Below are 23,171 nucleotides of genomic sequence, written 5' to 3'. Positions count from 1 at the left end.
GAATCTGTAGATCACTTTTGGGGAATATTACCATCTTTGCAATATTAGGCCTTCTGATCCATGAACATGGATATCTTTCTACTTATTTAGCAATTTAATTTCTTTCAACAGTGTTTATAGTTTTCAATGAATAAGTACTTCTTTTGTTAGCATTTTTATAAGTATTTTATTCTTTTTGATGTTACTATAAATGGAATTGTTTTTTTAAATTTCATTTTCATATTGCTCATTGCTAATGTATAGAAAAGTTGATTTTCACATATTGATCTTATATCCTGCTCTATAGAAGATTTTTTAAAATTTATTTTTTAATCTTCATTTAGGGACATGCTTATTGATTTTAGAGAGGAAAAGGAAGGGAGAAGAAGGGAGAGGAAGGGAGAGAAACATCATGTGAGAGAGAACCGGTTGTTTGCCTTTCGTATGCAGTCCAATCAGAGACCTCCAACTGGGGACTGATCCCACATCTTAGGAATGTGCCTTCACTGGGAATCAAACCCATAACCTTTTGGCTTATGGGGTGATGATCCAACCAATTGGATCATCATCCCATAAACCAAGCCAGGGCTCTACGAAAGTTTTAACTTCACTGAGGAGTAGAAGTGACATTGGAATTATTTCTAACAGGGCATGAAAAGTTTCTATTGTATGCCATCTGGTCAAATATAGCAGTGACAAAACTACCAATTATCAACCATCTACCATGGTATTTCCTGTGCTTAACACCTCCTAATAACTTCCTATTGCTCTTACAACAAAAAACAGAGCAGAATGCTCAGCATGACTTCTAATGTCCTGGATACTGGGTCCTGGTCTACTCTACAGCCCCATCCCTCATTGCACATCTACTGACCCTGTGTTTCCCAGCCACACTGGCATTCTCTCCTTCTGCTAAATTTAGATGCCTTTAGTATTTTTATTTATAATGTTCCTCAAGCCTTGTCACTATGCTTTCTGAAAACTACTACCAGAAAAGGTAGTTTTCTTCCTAGTAGACAAAATTATAATTTTTCCAATGTTTGTAAATGTCTATCCCACTAAATAGATCATGTCTGTTGTTCACACCTGTGTCACAGCACCTGGCACAGCACCTGGCACATGACAGGAGCTCAGTAAAGGGAGTGGGTAAACTGTGAGCCAGGCACTTTACATGCATAATCTCACTTGTCCTTATGATACACTTTACAAACCAGGAAACTAAGTTTGAGGAGGTGAACTGGTTCAAGGTATCACAGCTGGGTAAGTAGCAGAGACATATCCCAATAAGATCAGTATTATTGTTTGGGAGTTTAACTCCTCTAAGAGAGAAGTACTCATCTTTTGATTTTTTTTTCCAGTGGAGACATTTCAGAAACTGCAGAAAGCAAAAGAGATTTTGACTAATGAAGAGAGTCGAGCCCGCTATGACCACTGGCGAAGGAGCCAGATAGCGATGCCATTCCAGCAGTGGGAAGCTTTGAGTGACTCTGTGAAAACGGTAGGTTTCTCTGTGGGATGAAGTGACTCTAGGAAGCTCAGGCTGCCCATGGATTAGATTTACATAGTAGTTTAGAGTCAATAGGGGCTAGGAGGGAGAAGATCAAGAAGGTGGTAGAATCAGATAGAACTTAATCAATGTCTAGAAAATCCTGTGAAGGGAAATTCAGTGGCTCAGTGCCAAAAAGAGCCCAAGAATGTGTTTGTGAGTCTCTTTGGCTGTTTGATTTGTTATATACACTCCCCATTATTGTTTACTGTTTTATACATTCTGATACCTGAGCTTCTCAAGTTGCTCATATAACACTGCTGAGTTTTGAACAATTGTTCTCCATCTTTTGAATTGATTTCCTCTATCTTTTTAGTTCATATCAGCCTGCTCTCTTCTCGAGGCTTATAAACTCCATAAAAAATAGTGTCTAATTAATTAAAGAAAGCTATACATTATTTGTATATTATTTTTGTTATAAATTCTGATGAAAGAATTATTGGATAGTTGTAGAGGGACTTTAAATCAGTGTGTTACTTTTCTTCATGCCATTAAAATAACCCCTAAATATCAAAATAATCACCTTACATTTAAAAATTATATTTTATTGATTATGCTATAACAGTTGTCCTGATTTTTCCCCTTTTCCCCCCTCTACCCAGCACCCACTACTTCATCAGGCAATCCCCCTATCATTATACATGTCTGTGGGTCATGGGTATAAATTCTTTGGCTAGTGTATTTCCTATACTGCACTTTACATCCCCATGGCTATTCTGTAACTACCTATTTGTACTATTATTTATTGTGTTATGTGTTTTATTTTGTTTTTACATTGACCTTATATATTAGAGAGAAAATGTAATTTTAAACGTTTCTACATTCTAAGCATGACATTATCTAGTTTTTTTTTTTCTACAGGGATACTTTTCTATGACATGAGACTTAGAATAACTGAAGTTATATTATAGGCAAGTCTTCAGGGATACTTGTTAGAATTAGGCTACAAAATAATTCACATCTTTTGAATTACAACCTGCCAGGATTACATTTCAATTTCATTCTTAATAGTTTTGTTTTAAGAAAACTTGAACAAATTGTTTTTCCATTGATAAAATATCTGTAATAGTAAGGGAGGGTCTTTGAAGTAATGGGGAAGAACAGTGCAAAACTCTCAAAGTATGTAGTTAAAGCCACTGTCCATGAAATCTTCATCTCATTTTGGAGTAAGCATATATTCATATGATTTCTTTAAGTGGGTTATTTATTTATTTATTGTATTTTTTTCATTATCATTCAAGTGTGTTAATTATTTACGAAGAACTAACCATATTATTATTAAATATATAGGGTGGGGTAAAAGTAGGTTTATAGTTGTTCATATGGAAAATAATATAATAATTAATGCATCATAATACAATAATAAATTCTGTGTTTTGTGTACACAATTATAAACTTACTTTTCCCCTATCTTGCATGCCCCAAATAACTAGAGTGAACATTTTTAAAATAGTAACTTAACTTCACGTACCCAAAAGTAAGATTTTTTTCCTTTCACATTGTGTATTCCCATAATTCCTTGTTGGCACTGACTAAATAAACATTGTTTTCCTACCTCTGCATAACCATATTTCCATTCTTCTGTGTCTGACACAGTATTACTGCAACTGAATTAGTGATCCTTGCTATTCTAATGCTTTTTACAAAAGATTTTATTTATTTATTCTTATGGAGAGGGGAAGGGAGGGAGAAAGAGAAGGAGAGAATCATCGATGTGTGAGGAAAACATTGATCATTTGCCTGATTGGTTGCCTGATCTGTTTGTTGCCTCTTGCACGTACCCTGCCAGCTGATCCACTGGCACCCCAGGCATGTGCCCTGACTGGGAATAGAGGCAGCAACCTTTTGCTTTGTGGGATGATGTCCAGTCAACTGAGCTACACCATTTTGGGTCTAATGCCTTTGATAGTTAATTTTTCTGGATGATCCACTGAGCCCTTTTACTTAATTTTAATCACTAATATGGAGTTAGCTGTAGATTAAAAAAAACCCTCCTGAAACTAGAAACCATCCTCAAGGAAAAAACTCAAAAACATTCAAATTCATGGAGATTGAATAGCATGCTATTAAACAGTTAATGAATTAATAATGAGATCAAGGAAGAAATAAAAAAGTTTCTGGAAATAAATGAAAATGAACACACAACAGTCCCAAACCTATGGGACACAGCAAAGGTGGTCCTGAGTGGGAAGTTGATAGCAATACAGGCCTACCTAAAAAAGATAGAAAGATTTCAAGTAAACAACCTAACCCTACATCTATAAGAATTGGAGGAATAACAATAAATAAAGCCCAGAACAAGTAGAAGGAACAAATAATCACAATCAGAGTTAAATGATATAGAGACTAATAGAACAATGACATAGAGACTAAAAGAACAATTCAAAGGATCAATAAATCTAGGAGCTGGTTCTTTGAAAAGATAAATAAAATCAACAAGCATTTAAGTAGACTCATCCAGAAAAAAGGGGAGAGGACCCAAATAAACACAATCAGAAATGAAAGAGGAGAGATTACAAATGACACCATAGAAATACAAAAAAATTGTAAGAAATCACTATGAACAACTATATGCTGAAAAATTTGAAAACCTACGTGAAATGGTCAAATTTCTAGAAAAATATAATCTTCCAAAACTGAATAAAAAAGAAGCAGAAAGCCTGAACAGACCAATAACAGCTGGTGAACTTGAAGCAGTAATAAAAAAAAACTCCTCGCACACAAAAGCCTTGGACCAGACAGTTGCACAGGAGAATTTTCCAAAACATTTAAAGAAGAGCTAACCCCTCTCCTTCACAGACTATTCCAAAAAGTCCAAGAAGAGGGAAGACCCTCAAACTCTGTATGAGATCAGCGTTTTCCTAGTCCCAAAACCAGATAAAGACACAACAAAGAAAAACTACAGGCCAATATTGCGAATGAACATACATGCTAAAATCCTCAACGAAATATTGTCAAACCATATCCAGCAACACATCAAAAAGATCATGCACCATGATCAAGTGGGATTCATCCCAGGGACGCAAGGATAGTACAATATTCACAAATCAATAATTGTAATACATCACATAAACAAAAGGAAAGACAAAAACCACATGATCATATCAATAGATGCAGAAAAAGCTTTTTATAAGGTACAACATCCATTTATGATAAAAATATTCAGCAAAGTGGGAGTAGAGGGAGCATACCTCAACATAATAAGGACGTATATGGAAAACCTACAGCCAACATCATACTCAATGGACAAAAACTAAAATCTTTTCCATTAAGATCAGGAAAAAGACAAGGGTGTCTCCTTTCACCACTGTATTCAATATAGCATTGAAACTACTAGCCACAGTGATCAGACAAGAAAAAGAAGTAAAAGGCATCCAAAATTGGAAAGGAGGAAGTAAAACTCATTGTTTGCAGATGACATGTAGTGTATATAGAAAATTCTATAGACTCCACCAAAAAAGTACTTGACCTAGTAAGTAAATTTGGCAGAACAAGAGAATACAAAGTCAATATTCTGAAATTGAAGGCATTTTTATAAATCAACAATGAAATATCAAAAACAGAAATCAGGAAAAAAATGCCATTTGGTATAGCAACAAGAAAAATAAAGTCTCTAGGAGTAAACCTAACCAAGGAGTAAAAGACCTGTACTCAGAAACTATGCAACACTGAAGAAAGAAATTGAAGAAGACACAAACAAATGGAAGCATATATCGTGTTTGTGGATTAGAAGAATCAATGTCATCAAAATGTCTGTACTACCCAAAGCAATTTATAGATTCAATGCAATTGCTATTAAAGTACCAATGACATATTCCACAGATATAAAACAAACATTAAAAAAATTTATATGGGACCATAAATGACCCCAAATACCTGCAGCAATCTTGAGAAAGAAGAACAAAGTAGGAGGGATCACAATACCTGACATCAAACTGTATTACAAGGCCACTGTAATCAAAACATTCTGGTATTGGCATAAGAACAGACACATAGATCAGTGAAACAGAGTAGAGAGTCCAGAAATAAACCCATGTTTCTGTGGTTAATTAATATTTGAGAAAGGGGGCAGAAGCATAAAATGGAGTAAAAATAGCCTCTTCAACAAATACTTTTGGGAGATTGTACACTTACATGCAAAAAAAAATGAAACTCAATCACCAACTTACACCATATACAAAAATAAACTTAAGATAGATAAAAGACTTAAATATAAGATGTGACACCATAGAAGTCCTAGAGGAGATCATAGGCATAAAAAAATCTCAGGCAGCAATATTTTCACTGATATGTCCCCTAGAGCAAGGACATAAAGAAAAGGATAAACAAATGGGACTTCATCAAAATAAAGATTTTCTGCTTGGCTAAAGAAAACATCAGCAAAGTGAAAGGGAACCAACTGTATGGAAAAATATATTTGCCAATGATACCTCAGACAAGGGTTTGATTTCCAAAATATACAAAGAACTCACATGACTCCACTCCAGGGAGGCAAACAATCTCATTAAAGAATGGGCAATGGACCTGAACAGACACTTATCCAAAAAGGACATACAGAAGGCCCAGAGATATATGAAAGGATGCTCAGAACCACTAGCCATCAGAGAGATGAAAATTAAAAACATAATGAGATATCACTTCACACCAGTGAGAATGGCCATCATTAAACAAATCAACAAACAGTAAGGGCTGGTGAGGTTGTGAGTAAAGGGACCCCTAGTGCACTGTTGGTGGGAATGCAGACTGGTACAGCCACTGTGGAAGACAGTATGAAATTTCCTCAGAAAACTGAAAATGAAACTGTCTTCTGACCCAGCAGTTCCACTGTTGGGATTATAACCTAAGAATCCCAAAACACCAATACAAAAGAGTCTATGCACCCCAATGTTCATAGCAGCACAATTTACAATAGCCAAGTGCTGGAAGCAACCTAAGTGCCTATCAGTAAAGGAGTGGATCAAAAAACAGTGGTACATTTACACAATGCAATACTACATAACCGAAAGAAAGGAGCTCCTATCTTTTGTGACAGCAGGGATTGAACTGGAGTGTATTATGCTAAGTGAAATAAGCCAGGGGGTGAGAGACAAATACCATAGTCTCACCTGTAAGTGGAACCTAATCAACAAAACAAACAAGGAAGCAAAATAGAACCAGAGACATGGAAATAAAGAACAAACTGACAGTAATCAGAAGGGCGAAGGGGGGCAAAAATGGGGGAAAGAAGGGGAAGGGGCAAGTCAAGGAACATGTATAAAGAACCCATGGACAAAGCCAAAGTGGGGTAGGATTGAGGGTTCAAGGTGGGGATGGGTGGGGAAGGAGAAAGAGTGGCAGAAAAATGGAGACAACTGTACTTGAACAACAATTTTAAAAAATCTCTGAATTCCTACTGTACTTTATGTTACTGTTGTCTTTCCATTAAATGCTAATTTCCTTTCTCCAAACACATCATTTTTGCTTTGAATTTAGCTTAGCTATGAAATGTTTGATATCTTTTAATAATTGCATTTTATATCTTACTGACTACATCATTTGTCTTGTTGGCAAAATTGAAATAGTATCCAGGACTAGCATTTGATTTTGGATTTATTCTTACCATGGCACAAAAATGATGAGATGCATATCTTTCTGCTTTAAATCAGTAGTGATTTTTTTTCTTGAACTGTGTTCTTTGTTTGGACTAAACAGTTTTTATCTTTTATTAAATCATTTTTATTGTTATGCTATTACAGTTGTCCCAATTTTTCCCCCTTTGCCCTAGTTCACTGTTGCTGGGATTCCAGACTGGGACACACGGTTTTGTTTTTGACTTGCTTTTGTTTCTCTTCCTCAGACTTTGAATCCCGTATGCCAAGTTTTATGCATTTTCCACCTCATTTGTTAGATGTTCTGTAATTTTTTTCATTCTTTTCTGTTCTCATCCACACAGTGACATCTGCATGTGAAAACCCCTCCTCTCTCTGTAGCATTTTAATTGTTGCTCTGTATTTATTCATTTCATTCATTCATCCTCTCACATTTACCACTCCATAAAAATTAGTAATTGTTTACTACTATTGTTCATCAGCTAATAGGTTATAGTTTATCCTTTTGTAATTAAACATCACCACTAAGGTGTTTTATATATATATATATATATATATATATATATATATATATATATATATATATATATATATATGTGTGTGTGTGTGTGTGTGTGTGTGTGTGTGTATGTGTGTATTACACATGCCATTCTGGCAAGGAAATGGTTATAATGTAGGATAGGTAACATTTATCCAAAACATGTAAGCATGTTTGCTTGCCCTACACATTTATAGAGTGTTAAATCTCATAAAATCCCTACCTTTCACATCATCAATACTGTGTTTCTGTTTTTTATTTAAGCATTATAATCCCCCTTGAAGGGAAAGCATTGGCAGGGAGCAACATTATTAGTTCCAGTACCTTCAAGGCAGGACAGATCACACTGTGTTTTTGCAGCATCACACATGGATTCATTATTGCAGGCATTCCCTTTGGGAGAATTCCTCAAATGGCACATTTCTATCATCTAACAAAAGTGAAACTGTAACTGATACTTTGTTCTCATGCCAAGCACCTGCCACTTCACTAGTTATTTCTTTTTTCTTTTTAGAAGTTTCTCCTGATAATGTAATTTGTACAAAGATTTTAAGAATTCATCGAGGTCAATGAATGTGTTAGAAATTTAAATTTAGATATATGATATTGATTTAAAAAAGGGATGATGGGATGAGTGTTTCTGTAACCAGGGCCTTTGGGATCTTGGGATAACTTGAAAATAGATGCCTTTCTAGCTTAAAGAATCTTAGGGCGATGATGAATGGCTTTACCCCAAGAGGTTCAGGGTATGAATGGCTCTCCCTCTGGCTCCAAAATATAAGGCAGAATGCCTTTGGGATGGCTGTGGGAAAGTGGTAACAGCAAAGCTACAGTCCAAATAAAGCTCTGAGAAAAATTCTCATAAGCTGTTAAAGCTGCCCCATGCCATATTAATTGCTCTACATTTTATAAAGAGTTAAATAGAAACACAGTTTTGATGAATTGATTGTTTGACAGATTGTTTCTGGGAGGGCTTGCTGGGGCTGCCCATCACCCTCACGTGTACCTGTTTGCTTGCTGTTTCTGCCTGGACAAGGTGTCCTTGGGATGAGTCCAGCTGGCTGCAGGCTGCCAGGGAAGCTTCCGTTTGTGCCTGTGGAGCCACAGTTTCCCTGGGCAGATGGGATGCAGTTCAACACCATCTGGGCTTATTCAGAGGCAGTTTGTCTTAATTGGATGTTATCCAAAAGCAGGTCAGAAATCACCCAGGCAAGTTAAAAAAAAATGTACTCATGGAGATCCAGGATAAAAATAACCCATCAGTTTTGAATGTTATTTAGCTGACCCTTGGTTCATCTGAATCCATTGATTTGTTTTCCTATTTGTCTCAATATTTACTGGCACATAGACACCACATTTTTAAACTCTAGCGTTGACCAAGGTACAGGATTTAAGAAAACTGGTTCCTAGATTAAAAAAAAAAAAGAAACAATCCATTGAGAAAAATTGGTAAACAAGTTAATTGAAAAGGCAGAACAACGACATAGGGCAGTGACTTTTGCACCCAGGCTTGGTGTCTGTTTAGTGTTAGTTCACTCCATGCACATAGTGGTTTTCTGTCTGGTGCAGCTCATTATTTTTCTCTCCAGACTCTCCCCACCCTAGTATTCCTCTTTGTCTCTATCAACTGCTATAATTTGATATTTTTGTTGATGGTCATTCTGTTGAACCAAGTCACTCTACAATAGTTTGCTTGATGTTAAGTATTGTGTCCAACTAATACCTCAGTGGAGCTGAGAAGTAATTTCTGTGAATACGGAAATGAGTGATCTAATTGTGTCCCAGGCTGCTTAGCATTGCTCTTACATTAGACCTTTGATTGAACTAGGAAGCATGAGGGGTACCTGTATGGGTTTGATATAGTTTGGATTTTTCCCTTGGGCATTTCATTAATTGGAACCAGCAGAGATGAGGGCTGATAACAAAATGCATAAAGGAGATGGATGAGTAAGACTACTATCTCAAAATATCTTTTCACTAAGAGCTTTGAAAGCCTTTACTATAGGTGAGTCATTAGTCCTCACTGCCCATCTATGGCATGCTATGGGCACTCTCATTCAAGAGAGAAGTACTGAGGCAGAGTGAATACATAGTGTACAGGCCGTCTGTGCCACTTACAGCTCATATTTTCAGCTCTCTGGACCCTGAATTTTTGATTTTCTTACTCTGTTTTTCACTAACCTTCCCAATATCCTTTCCCCTCCACAGAGGAGGCCACTGGCCAGCCTCTTCTATTCTGTGCATGTGCAAGAAACTCAAGAAGTCAAACAAACACAACAACAGAACCAAATCTAAAGCAGGTTATATTTTAAACCCGCTGAGGCCATTGACCCTATTTACAATGAACATTTTTGAAATAAAACTTACAGAAAAATGCATAACACCTACATTTTCAATTTAGTACACGGTTGTGAAGTATATACTTTGTAACCATCCCTCCCAGCGCATCCATTACTAGCACCTAGAAGCTCCCCACTTGTTATGAGGAGGGAGAAGGAAAGTAGATTTACAGCCGCTTGGATGGAAAATAGTACAACAATTAATAAATAAAATACAAGAATAAACTAGTTTGTGGACTCACAACTGTGAACCTTTTTTTTTGCCCAACCCTGTACATTTTGGCAATCATAAGTGCATTTAACTTTTAAAATCTATTTTTTTGTAATTGTACATATTTTGGGGAAAATTTTCTGAGGTGGTCTTTTCTAAGGGACTTATGGACAGAAGTGAAGTCTTGGGCAGCATCGAGAGTTCGGGTGTCCATGCCCAAAAGGGGGCTTGATTTATGTATAACTTTTAGGACCACAGCCAAGTGGCACCTGCTTGGTAACAGCTATGTCCTCCAAGGTAGCAAGCGACTTAATGGACTACTTATCTATGCAAAAATATTCCTTCAGGCGATTCTGGGCCCACCCCTCCTGGGGTGAACTGGTGGTCACTGAGAGCAACTGCTTAAGATGATAGGTAGGTCAGTCAAGTGTTATAAACCATTTTGCTCAACACACACATATTATTTTGTCATAGAAAGTTTGGAAATCACCAAAAAATATAGAAATAAATAAAAGGAAAATAACTATAACCCTGCCATGAAAATGTAGCCATATTAACATGCATTTCCTTCCACTGCACTCTCCCCTTCATTTGTTAGTGTGAGTGCCAGTTACATTGAATGGTGGCAGAAATTGCATCATGGAGTAATTCTTTGATATTGGGATGAGTGGGTTGATTATTTTGGAGACTAATGCTCCTTTGCAGTTGAGAAGAGAGGTTGAAGATGCTGCTGCCCAGTGCCCATAAATTCCAGAGGCAAGTTTTGTTGAAAAAGGAACAGAGTCTTTTATTCAAAGGCTATACAATTTTGGAAGAATAATGTGCTTCTGCCTGAAAGCCCATTGCCTTTAAAATACCCAAAGACAAATAACTCCTCCACCCTTTGCCAGAGCAGTTTAAGGCTGCGCCTGGAATCTTCTGCCATTTAAAAATACCGCACTTTTGGATATGCGGCTTAGCTGGTTCCTGGTCCTGCTTCGACTTCCGGCATCTTTTTGGAGTTCATGCACTCCAGCACATGACTCACGGTGCACTGCCCTTTCTTCCAGCCGCTGCCCACCGGCTCAGCACCTGCACCCTGTCCCTCTGGCCATGGGCTAGCTGGGGTGTCCATGTGCCTGGCTGAGCAGGGCTCCACAGTGCCAGTCACCCGCACTGCCACTGCTTCTTGTGTTGGCAGAGTGCGCACATGCTATCAGACTGTGAGGTCTCCAGGGCCCACCGGCCAGGAACACTAGGGTTGCTGACTCCCCACCAGGCTAAAGAGGGGAAGGAAAAAAAGTGACAAGTTTTTTTCTACACGCCCTCCATTTAAATCTCCCACCCCAAAATCCCATGCCAAGTGGAAGCGTCCAAATTCCCAGACCATTTAGGGTGGCGTCCACCAAGATTAGCTGGCACATTGTCTCTGCCCCTACTCCTGCCGCCATAATCTGGAAGCGGGTAGGAGGGTCTTTTCTCCTGTCCAAACATTTCACTAGCCTGGCACCTATTCTGTGCAAACTTCCCTCTGCGGTATCACACTGCAGTGCTCGGTTGCTGGGGCAACGCACGCTGGCGCCAGCTTGTTTACCGTTGCAGGCGGCAGCCTCCTCCTACAACTCCTCCCTTCTCCTCCTGCAGCCTCTCTTCTCCTCCTGGGTGAGGCAGGCTGTTTCATGCCACCTTGGGGTTCCCTTCCCCACTCGGGGCAGGGCAGCTTTTCCTGCTGCCTCGGGGTCTCTTTCTGCCCCCAGTGATCTAGCCAGACTCGCGGTACAGGAAGAAGCAACTACTCTGGTTGGATGAGGGCAGAAGGCTTCAATATATTTATGATTTTAGGGTGTGCATAAGACCACATTACCCTTCAGTCTGTCTATCTTTATTTTATCTATATGTATCTACAAATATATTTATATATTTACATTTGAGTATATCTTTTAGCATAGCTGAGATCATGTTATTTTTATGATCATTTTGGCTATTATTCAGTAACATCCTGTCATTACCATTTTCTAATTTTCTTTAAAAATTGTCATGAAAAGATTTATTTAAAAGATTCCAAGAAGGCATTTTACTCCTTTGCATTTTTCGTTTCTTCTCGGAGAGGTGCTTCTCCTGCCTCCTGCTGAGTGGCCAGTATTAGTGCTGGTAAGAATTTGTGGTGTCTCTAAGATCTTTAGGATGCTGTTGTGTTGATGAACTCCCGTCCCACCCCCACCCCCGCCCCCCATACCTCATATCTTTGGAGAGAAACCAGTGACGGCCACTCAGCCTTAAAGCAGGGTTTAGATTCTGGGGGGAAAAAAAAGCTGGTGAGACAACTTGGCCACGGGTGTAATATTTGGCTACTGCTTCCCTACGTTGTTTTGTTTAAACCGTTTTTTTAAAACAAAACTGGGGTCTTCTCAGGCAGAAGTTGGTAACCCCAGCATTTTAAGAGCAGTTGAAGTGCGCTGTGGGTGAAAAGCAAGATGCCCCTTGCAACACGGGGAACCTGCAGAGCTGAGGCGGCTGCTTTTGTGGTTCTGACACAGTTTTAAAATGTCACAACTTCTGAGCTACTTCATTCAATAAACCTTGGACTTCAGGAAATCAATGTTTTATTTTGATTTCTTTGCTTTATTTTCTCCCCTCTCCCTTTTCGTAGCTCAGGAAAGCAGTATTCTGGATATCAGGAAAATAAACCATTATATTTAGTATTTTGGTTGACACCAGGGCTAATTATTCTAATTGAAATATTCTTAAGACAGCAAACCCTTAATCTCTCTTCCTCACTCTGTATTCATTTATTCTTCCTTCCTTCTTCCACTCATCTATCCAATTTTAAACATTTTTATGGGTAATACATATACAGGACACAAAATGGAAAAGGTACAAAAAGTACATATAGGGAAAAGTAACTCTGTCTTTGACCTTTGTCCCTCAGTCCTGTGACCTAACAGATTCTTCGATTTTGAAAATGCATTTTGACTTTCTCCTTATCTAGATCCCACCATACACAGCTAGAGGGACTCTGGCAAAATCACACAGTTAAATCACTGGGCAAAAGACCTCTCCCAGCATATTCAACATAATTCTGTGATACCAGGTTTCTGGGGAGACTTTTCAGGGGTCTTGGATCTTGTGTATGTCTACAAATATAAAAGTTATACCAGAAACCAGTGGGCAATACCCAACTGTTGATTTATGACCACTGATTTTTTAAAATTTGTAAATTAAAAGGATACCTAACACACCTTTGTTTAAAAAATGAACAGAGTACAATAGGATATGTAATGAAAAGTGAGTTCCTCCTAATCCCAGACCCCAGTTCTGCCCTTTGCCCCCAGAAAGCCCGCACTGCACCTTCCTGTGTTTCTTTCCAGAGACCTTCCACGCCGTGTACAGGCACACCTTCACAGTATCCTCACCAAAGTAAATGGGGAGCTATTTAGATGATTCTTATTACTTGAGGATAATTGGACTTGGAAAAGTTCCCATAAAGTGAATCCACCTAAAGTTAGGACAAATATTTCACAGTAAATATTGATCTGCTTCATGCCATGTGTTTTCTTCCCTTTTTTTTATCCTCACTTGAGGACATGCTTATTGATTCTAGAGAGAGGAGAAGGGAGGGAAACATCGATATCAGAGAGAAAAATGGATTAAGAGAGAAACATTTAATAGTTGCCTCTAGTATGCCTTGACTGGGGACCAAACCTGCAACCCAGGCATGTGCCCTGACCAGGAATCGAAACCATGACCTTTTGGTTTATGAGATGATGTTCCAAGGGACTGAGCCACACCAGCCAGGGCCCATGTGTTTTCTTTTCTTTATTTTTTAACATTTGTTTTTACAGTTGTTCAAGTACAGTTGTCTCCATATTCCCCCTACCACTGCCTCTCCACCCCAGCCATCCCCACGTATGTGTTTTCTTAAAGAAAAGATGTGTAATCCAGAATTCTAATGCCAACTTTGCATTGGTCATGGCTGAATGGAAGGTCACAACAGTGATTACAACTGTTACAATAGTAGTAGGTTTAATCTCGAGCCTTACTCAAGGCACACAGTCTCATTGTTTTTTGGTGTTAAAATACACATAACATAAAACTCACTATTTTAACTATTAAAAGTGTAAAATTCAGTGCTATGAGTACATGTGCAATGTTGCTCACCCAGCATCAGTATCTAGTTGCAGAACCCTCTCCTCCTCCCACCCCAGCTCCTAGAAACCACTACTCTGCTTTCTATCTACATGGATTTGTCTATTCTGCATATTTCTTATCAGTGGAATCATACATATGTGGTTTTTTGTGTCTGGCTTCTTTTATTTAGCAATGTTCTCAGTGTTTATCCACATTGTAACACTTCGTTCCTTTTTGTGGTCAAATAATATGCCATTGTATGGAAATACCACATTTTATTTTATTTTATTTACTCATTAGCTGGTGGACATTTGGGGTGTTTCTACCTTTTGGCTTTTGTGAATGAACATTCATGTGTAAGTTTTTCTTTGAACGTATGTCTTCAGTTCCTTTGGGTGCACAAAGGAATGTGTACCTAGGCAATTCCATTCATACCTGGGAATGCAATTGCAGTCCATATGGTAATTCAGGGTTTAAGTTTTTGAGGAAACATCTAAAGTTTAATTCTCTGAACCTCTCTGATGCTGGTCCTTTTGCTCTGTAAAAACCATAATATGGATTTTTCCTTCTATCATTAGTCTTCCAAATCATGGAAGATTAATTAATACCTGAATTAATTGATTACAATCTGGTTAATAGTCAAGCTTAACATTCTGATAACTAGCACTATAATATATTAAACTTTAAGTGTAGAAAACTATATAATATTGACTTTATATGTCTGCTCTTAATATAGTCAATGCACTGGGCTGTCAGAGGTAAAAAAGATCTGATGCTGGAAGGAACTGACCAGACTCATACCAACAAGGCTGAAAATGAGGAACGGAATGAGCAAAGAAAAATAAAGAAGGAGGAGCTGGGTTCAACCACAGAGAAAGTGGAGCAAAAAGAATCTGAGTCCTTGGAGAATACATTCTCCCCCCAGAATCCAAATTCTTCAAGTAAGTCATGTCGTATTGCTTTGCAGACAGAGAAGGTCTGACTCCTGCCAAACTTAAGGCTTGGTTTGGCACCTTAAAAGATATTTACGTAGCATTGACACAAAAACTAGAAGATACATTCTTCAGTATATCCCTGGCAAAGGAAATTGAGATATTTCTGGGGGTTTGTCTTCCTCTCCACTGCAATAACGCTAGCCCCCATTTATTGGGGGGCGTTGACCATGTGCAGGACTGTTTTACATAAATTATTTTACATCTGTTATCTCATTTAATATTAATTTTGCGTATACCACTTTATTTAATCCTCACTACAAGTTTGTGAGGTTGGTATCAACATTATTCTCTTTTGACAGATGAGAAAACTAAAGCCCAGGGAGGCTGAATGATTTTTTCAAGGCTATTCAGTTTTTATGTGGCAGGGCAGGGGTCTGAACTAAGGTGGTTTGGCTTCAGTCTGTTTCTAAGGCACTGTACTATCTTTGAGAAGATACCTTAACCGTAAGTAGCTCTGTAGACACTCTGAATCCTTTATAGATCCACTGAAGCAGGGTGTTAATGAAGTTGAACTTCTGGCTCCCAAGCTACACGTCCTGACTCTACTACTTATTATCTGTATTACTTGGTAAGACTTGCTTCTCTAGACCTCACTTTCCTCATCTAAAAACTACACATCATAATGGTACCTTCTTATAGACTTACCATGAGGATTAAATGAGATCCATGCAAGATGCTTAGCATGGTGATTTGCCCATAGTGGGAGAGCCCTGGGTAAATGTGAACCGCTACCATTTCTAGCCACCCACCGTGTGTCCTATACAGAGAGAGATGTGTTACGTACTCACACTGTAACTGTCCTTCAAAATCTTCTTTGACTCTTAGGGTTGTGATACAACACCCCAACAGATTTTAGCCTTTAAACAGAAGGTCCCTGACCATTCCTGAACACTTATTCAATAAAAGAAGATAATTAGATAGTTTGTGGTGAATTATAGTCTTTCTTGAAATAGTCACTTCAAATCTCTGTTTGGGGAGAACTTTTTAATGCTCACTACTTGCTGGGAATAAGAATTCTTAGAGTTTGATTCAGGTGTCTCTGCTGGTTACCCTAAAAATCTTTTTGTCTGTATGTTGACTGCATCAGCTTTATAAAAACTGATCAAAGCAGAAGATGGAATGTCAGCAAAAACAGTTGTAAGCAAACATACACATGCAAACACCCACTCACATGCACACAGGCAAACATACAAATATTTGTCCATTCAGCCTTGGAATGTTCAGATCAGTCTCCCCCTAACCTCTAGTGCCGATGAAGAAGAGGGGTTCTATGCCAATAACCTCAAAGGGTGATCTGATCATAAATTCCTAACTGGACAAGTCATGGTGGGTCAAGTCACGTCCCAGGCCTATAACTTCTTTAGTGAAAGGTTCATCTCTGCCTTAATCAAGCCTTGTCCATTGCCTCTGTGCCTCTAGGTTAACCGACCTTTGAAATGCCTCTTTTAAGACCCCTTCTAAACCATGACCCCCCTCAAGAGAGTACATATTCTTAACCTGTAATCCAGTCCTCACCTTCATGCAGTCTTTTTTACATTTCCTCCTTAACCGCAAATGCATAAAAGAAACTACAAGCTGTTATTCTGGGAAGCATTTTTCTGTCTGTTGAGATCTTGTTTCCAGGCCTGTCCTCTGTTCAACTCAAATAATAAATTTTTATAATAATTCCCTACATATTTGGATGTTCTTACGTGGACAAGAGTTAACCTCTCTGAGTTTTCTTATCTGTATAAAATGGTTAAAATTCTAGTTTCTACTTCATAAGGGTAAGTCTTTGGTATAAATTGTTAACATCTTACAGTAACTGATTAATTTAAGCAGACACTTTTTGAGGAGTAAATAACTTAATATATGTAAAATATTTAGATCAGGCATATCATTTGTTTAAGTGTCAGATTTTATTATTATAGGACTTTTCCTTAGACCCTTTCATTTAGAATCAACTCATTGTTTTTAGCAGCTGGTAAATATTCCACAGTGCAGATAGGTCATAGTTTACTCAGGATAAATTATGATGTCAGTTTGATGCCCTCACATCTTGTAGTGTATTCTCTCACTGTGTTTGAGGAATGAAGTGGAGGGGGTGAGCGGAGGGAGGATCAGTATTCTGAGAAGGTGTTTGTTGAAGAATAAGAATTATGAAGTTTTGCCAAAGGCTGCATTTACCAGTGGTTTTTTAATGTTGTTTAAGAGATTATTGGCTTTTCTGAGTAGTGCCTTATAGTTGGAGTTTGATACACCAAAGTGTAATTGCATGATTATTTATAATTTCATTTGAGTATAGTGTAAATTTTTGTAACATCAGCATTTAAGAAATATTGTTCATGTCAGCTTAACCAAGCCCTCAGAGGCTTCTCACATAACTTTTCAGCATATTTGTTAATTTCCTCAAGCAATGCTTAATATTTATTTTGGAGTTTGCCTTTTAATGCCGCTTCTGTGATGAGCAGACATCAAATAGGTGCCATCATCTTCTGACTTCACTGCAACCAGTAAAATATGGATCATGGCATCTGAAAACTGGAGTGCGAGACAATCTCACCACTACTCCTTCTGTTCATGGAATGAATGGCTTCTGATAAATACAATCAAATAGTTTTGTGTAACATCCCGGAATAAAAACAAACAAACAAATAAACAAAAAATAAAATGTAGCAGAAGGTGTTGGTGTGCAGTCCCGTACTCCAGGCATCCATCTACCTTCCCAGTTTTCCAACCCTGTGGCTTCTAGCACAGGGCTCCCTCCTGCAGAGGAGCCTGGCCGGCAGCAGATGAGGTGTGAGAGAATATGGTCAAGCAAAAGGAAGAAAATGCAACTGCTAATCTTACCAGCTAGAGAATATATCTATTACTGATCTTTAGGTTACTTTTGTATGTTAGTATACCTAAAATAAAAGGACCATACAGTACATATTTTGTGCGTGTGTTTCAATTACAGGTCATCAGAAGTCTATCTCCTTTTGTGCTCTTTCCCTAAATGGAAATTCTTTAGATTTGTTTTCTCTGATGATTCTAAAGAAAGTGCAAACAGATTCTGTTGTCCTGAGATAACCATTGTCAACTATTCTGTGTATATTTTTCATTTTTTAAAAGTATATGTTGCTGATTATACTATTACAGTTGTCCCATTTTTTCTCTTTTATTCCTCTCTGCCCTGTGCCCTCCTCCCACCAGCATTTGCACCTCTTTAGTTCACATCTGTGGGTCACACATATAATTTTTTCGGTTTCTCCATTTCCTATACTATTCTTAACCCTCCCCCTATCTATGTTGTACCTACTATTTATGCTACTTATTCCCTGTACCTTTTCCCTCACTCTCCCCCTCCCTACTGATAACCTTCCATGTGATCTCCATTTCTGTGATTCTGTTCCTGTTCTAGTTGTTTGCTTCATGAGTTTTTGTTTTATTTAGATTCAGTTGCTGATAGTTGTGAGTTTGTTGTCATTCTACTGTTCATAGTTTTTGATCATCTTTTTTGTTTTAGATAAGTCCCTTGAACATTTTATATAATAAGGGCTTAGTGATGATGAACTCCTTTAACTTGACCTTATCTGAGAAGCACTTTATCTGCCCTTTCATTTGAAATGATAGCTTTGCTGGATAGACTACTCTTGGATGTAGGTCCTTGCCTTTCATGACCCTTCTGAATACTTCTTTCCAGCCCCTTCTTGCCTACAAGATTTCTTTTGAGAAATCAGCTGACAGTCTTATGTGAACTCCTTTGCAGGTAACTGGTTCCTTTTCTCTTGCTGCTTTTAAGATTCTCTTCTCATCTTTAATCTTGGGTAATTTAATTATGATGTGCCTTGGTGTGTGCTTCCTCGGGACTCTCTGAGCTTCCTGGAGTTCCTGGAAGTGTATTTCTTTTGTCAGGTTGAGGAATTTCTACTTTGTTATTTTTCCAAGTAAGTTTTCAATATCTTGCTCTTCCTCTTCTCCTTCTTGCACCCTATGATTTGGATGTTGAAACATTTAAAGTTATCTTGGAGGTTCCTAAGCCTCTCCTCAATTTTTTGAATTCTTGTTTCTTTGTTCTGGTCTGGTTGAATATTTATTTATTCCTTCTGCCCCAAATTGTTGATTTGAGTCTTGGTTTCCTTCTCTTCACTGTTGGTTCCTTGTATATTTTTCTTTATTTCACTTTGCATAGTCTTCAATTTTCCCTCTATTTTTCGACCACATTCAGTCACTTCTTGTGAGCATCCTGATTACCAGTGTTTTGAACTGTGTATCTGGGAGGTTGGCTATCTCCTCATCACTTAGTTCTATTTTTGAAGTTTTGATCTGTTCTTTAATTTAGTTCAGATTCCTTTGCCTTGACACACCTGTGGCTTTGTAAGGGGAGAAGCTTAAGGTATTTTCCAGGACGGGGCAACCCACTTTGCTGCATTGTGGTGCTGTATGTGGAAGAGGGGCCTGAGAGGGAACAATGTCACTTGCCAGGCTCTGGGCCCAGTTTCAGTCACTTCCCATACTACCCACAGTCAAATTGGGCCCTTTGAGTGCTTATTCCCAGGTGGATGGGTTTGTGTATGTTCTAGGATCCTCTGGGTCTCTCCAACAAATTCTCCTGTGAGGCGGGAGTCTCTCCTGCTGCCCTAACACCCACAGATTTTTACAGCCAGAGATTTCGAGGCTTTATTTCCTGGTGCTGGAAGTCTGGGTTGCACAGTCTGTCTTACTCCCAGTTGTTCCTCCCTGTTTATCCACACACAAATATGTGAGACTGCCTGGTCCTCCAGCTACTGCCTTGCCGCAAGTCCTCTCCTCCCTATGTGCCCATCTCTGCTCTTCCCTGGTCTGGATGAATGTTTCTTCTTTAACTTCTTGTTTGTTGGACTTTCATACAGTTCAGTTTTCTGGCAGTTCTGGTTACTTTTTGTTTTTAAATTTGTTATTTTCCTTCTCTTGGTTGTGCAAGGAAGCAAAGTATATCTACTTATACCTCCATCTTTGCTGGAAGTGTCTCTGTATATTTTTTCTGACTAGATATTTAGATAATATTTTAGATAATATTTTAAATGTCAGTAGAGCATATTTTATTATTCTGTAAACCTACTTTTTCATTAGCAATATTATAAACAAAAATTTAAAAAGTCATACTTGTCTATTATAGAAAAATAAGAAAATAAAGATAAACAAAAAAGGTATAAAAATTAAAAACACATCTATTACAACTATGCAGGGATAACTACTGTTAACATTTAGTGGTAATTCCTTTTAGATTTTAAAAATGTTTTTTAATATAAATATTCATGTAAATAAGAAATGTAAAAATGAGATCACATTGTTTCAACTGTTTTTTTAAAGACTTTATTTATTTATTTTTAGAGAGAGGGGAAGGAAGAGAAAAAGAGAGGGAGAGAAACATCATTGTGGTTGCCTTTCACACGCCCCTTACTGGGGACCTGGCCTGCAACCTAGGCATGTGCCCTGACTGGAAATCAAACCCATGACCCTTTGTTTAACAGGACGGCACTCAATCCATTGAGTCATACCAGTGAAAGCTGTGTAAACTATTTTATAAACCACCCATCACTTAGCAATCAATATGTTATGAACCTTTTTCTGTGACTGTAAATATTAAAAAATTGTTAGTCACTATATAAAAGCCTTTTAACCAGATATCTATTGCTGAAGATTTAGAATGCTTCTTGATTTTTAAAAACATTTATTAAAGGTATACGATAAAGCATCCTATAGTTAAAACCCATGAGCACATCCATTATTTCCTTAAGATAAATTTCTAGTAGTAGAATTATTGGGTAATTTTAATGAGTTTGGTAAATACTGCAAGTTGCCTACCAGAAGAGTTTTGCCAATTTATAATTCCTCTAGCAGAGAAGGAAACTGACCTTTTATCTAATTTAAAACAAAGTTGTTTTTTAGACTAAAAAAAAAACCCTTACTATCATGGAATAAATTATTTGTAATTCCAGAGATCCTTTACCATTGACCTTTTATTTTTGGCAGTCATTTGAAAGTTGTTTCTAATTCTTTTGCAGGCAAATTGTCAAAATTCCCACCACTAGAGGCATCTATAAATATCCTTTTATTATTAAGTTTAAGCATGTGAGATCTTCTCATCCATATAAATTAAGTCCTATTCACAAGAATTCAGAAGTCTGCTTAAGTTAGTCAGTTTCTGTAAGATATGAATAGTTCATACCAAAGACTTACCCTTACATTTATTGCAGTGAAGTCTTATCAGCAAAGTGTTTTACCAGCTTGACCTCTTTGTTTTTACTTCTGACTTAAAAATTTTCTCTTCTATCCTTTAAAGATTTTTCAGATATGAATTATTGGCACCTTCGTTTCCGCTGGTCTGGGGATGCTCCTTCAGAACTCCTGAGGAAATTCAGAAACTATGAAATATGAAATGTCCCTTCTCCGTCGGAGAGAGAGCGAGTGAGCAAGGCAACCATCCCCTGTGCAGCCTTTGTTCATATCTTTAAAATGTCATGTTTATATGTCATGTCTGGGAATCGCTGTGTACTGATTGATTCCTCCATCCTTGAACTCATTCTCACAATGTGTTTTTTAAATGAAGAAAATTCCAAAAGACAAGTTTCTTTTAATATTTGAATAAATTAGGGCTCTTAGATCCAGAGTGGATTGTATTATGTTATTTCATGTTATTTATAGAAATCTATTTTAAAAATTGATCTCTGTACTTAAATATTTAATTGCTATATGATGATCTCTACTAGTGGATGTACAAGAAATGTTTTCTGACTCTGGACTTAAAATGAAGTATGAAATTACTTGTCTTACCCCTATAGAATGAAATAAATAATTTTCCCAAAGTTCATAATAAATATATAATTCAACTGTATTTTGAAAATAATTTGAGTAGGTATTTCTACTTTAATTTTAATAATTGTAAATTAAAAAAATTATTTGAGCAAGTGTGATGCTACTAGATTTCTTTTGTTATGTAGCAAGTGATTAGAAATTTATTTTCTTAGTTTGAAAGCTAGAAATCCAAGATCAAGGTGTCTACAGGTTTGGTTTCTTCCGAGGCCTCTCTCCTTGGTTTGTAGGTGGCTGCTTTCTCCCTGTGTCCTCACGTGGCCTTTTTCTGTGTATGTACAGCCCTGGTGCTTCTATACTTCTTGTAAGAACATCAGTCATATTGGGTGAGGGCCCTACCCTAACAGCCTCCTGTTAACTTAATCAACACTTTAAAAACATTATCTTCAAATTAGATTACATTCTGAGGTACTGGGAGTTGGGGACTTCAATATATGAATTTTGGAGGAACACAGCTAAGTTCATAATACAGTTGAAAACCTTTTTTTTAAACAAATACAATCCCATATTGGTTCCCTTAATTTTATTTGAATTTTTATTGTTTTGTCAAAACTGTTTAGAGAAGTATTTATATGAGTATCTTACCACTTCAGTAAAATGTGATTTGGCATTGTTACTACATCTGCAAATTTTACTTAAAAAAGAAAACAAATAAAAAAATATAGCATGTTAAATTAATAAAATGAGGTTTTGGATTACAACCACTTGTCATAATATCTGCCTGGCCCAGGTATGTACCCTCCCCCCCCCACCCCAAACAAAACCCCCAAACTGGATTGAATAAGTGAATTTTTAAATCTAGGAATTAGAGTTTTAATTTTTTTCTCTTCCCACTTCACACCAACTGTTCCCCCCAAGACTGTCTAATTTACAGTATTGATGCCTTTTAATGACTTGCCAGTGGGAAAAACACTTCCATTCCCGTGGTCCACTCTGCCTCTGTTACAGATGGATGTCCCAGTTGTTGACAAGGCTGAACCCAGCTCTCATTTACTTTTCTCTCTCCCATGAGGCCTGAGGGCTCCAAATAAGAAATGAGGAAGAGCTCCACG

At 37.6% G+C, this 23,171-nt stretch overlaps 1 protein-coding gene across 1 annotated transcript in view; it reads left to right on the top strand.

Annotated features, from left to right (window-relative positions):
• The window catches only part of DNAJC12 (DnaJ heat shock protein family (Hsp40) member C12), a 49,585-nt gene extending 26,793 nt beyond the window's left edge, over positions 1-22,792 (top strand). The window contains exons 4-6 of the mRNA XM_037144379.2: positions 1,338-1,477; positions 15,045-15,249; positions 21,590-22,792. Coding sequence (XP_037000274.1) covers positions 1,338-1,477; positions 15,045-15,249; positions 21,590-21,684 — 440 coding nt within the window. The 3' untranslated portion in view covers positions 21,685-22,792. The remainder of the gene's footprint in view (positions 1-1,337; positions 1,478-15,044; positions 15,250-21,589) is intronic.
• Positions 22,793-23,171: the final 379 nt, after the last annotated feature.

The sequence above is a fragment of the Artibeus jamaicensis genome, unplaced genomic scaffold, assembly GCF_021234435.1.
Source record: "Artibeus jamaicensis isolate MK-2021 breed Jamaican fruit bat unplaced genomic scaffold, CSHL_Jam_final contig_332, whole genome shotgun sequence".
Classification (NCBI taxonomy): domain Eukaryota; kingdom Metazoa; phylum Chordata; class Mammalia; order Chiroptera; family Phyllostomidae; genus Artibeus; species Artibeus jamaicensis.
This window is presented reverse-complemented; position numbering and strand designations above follow the sequence as displayed.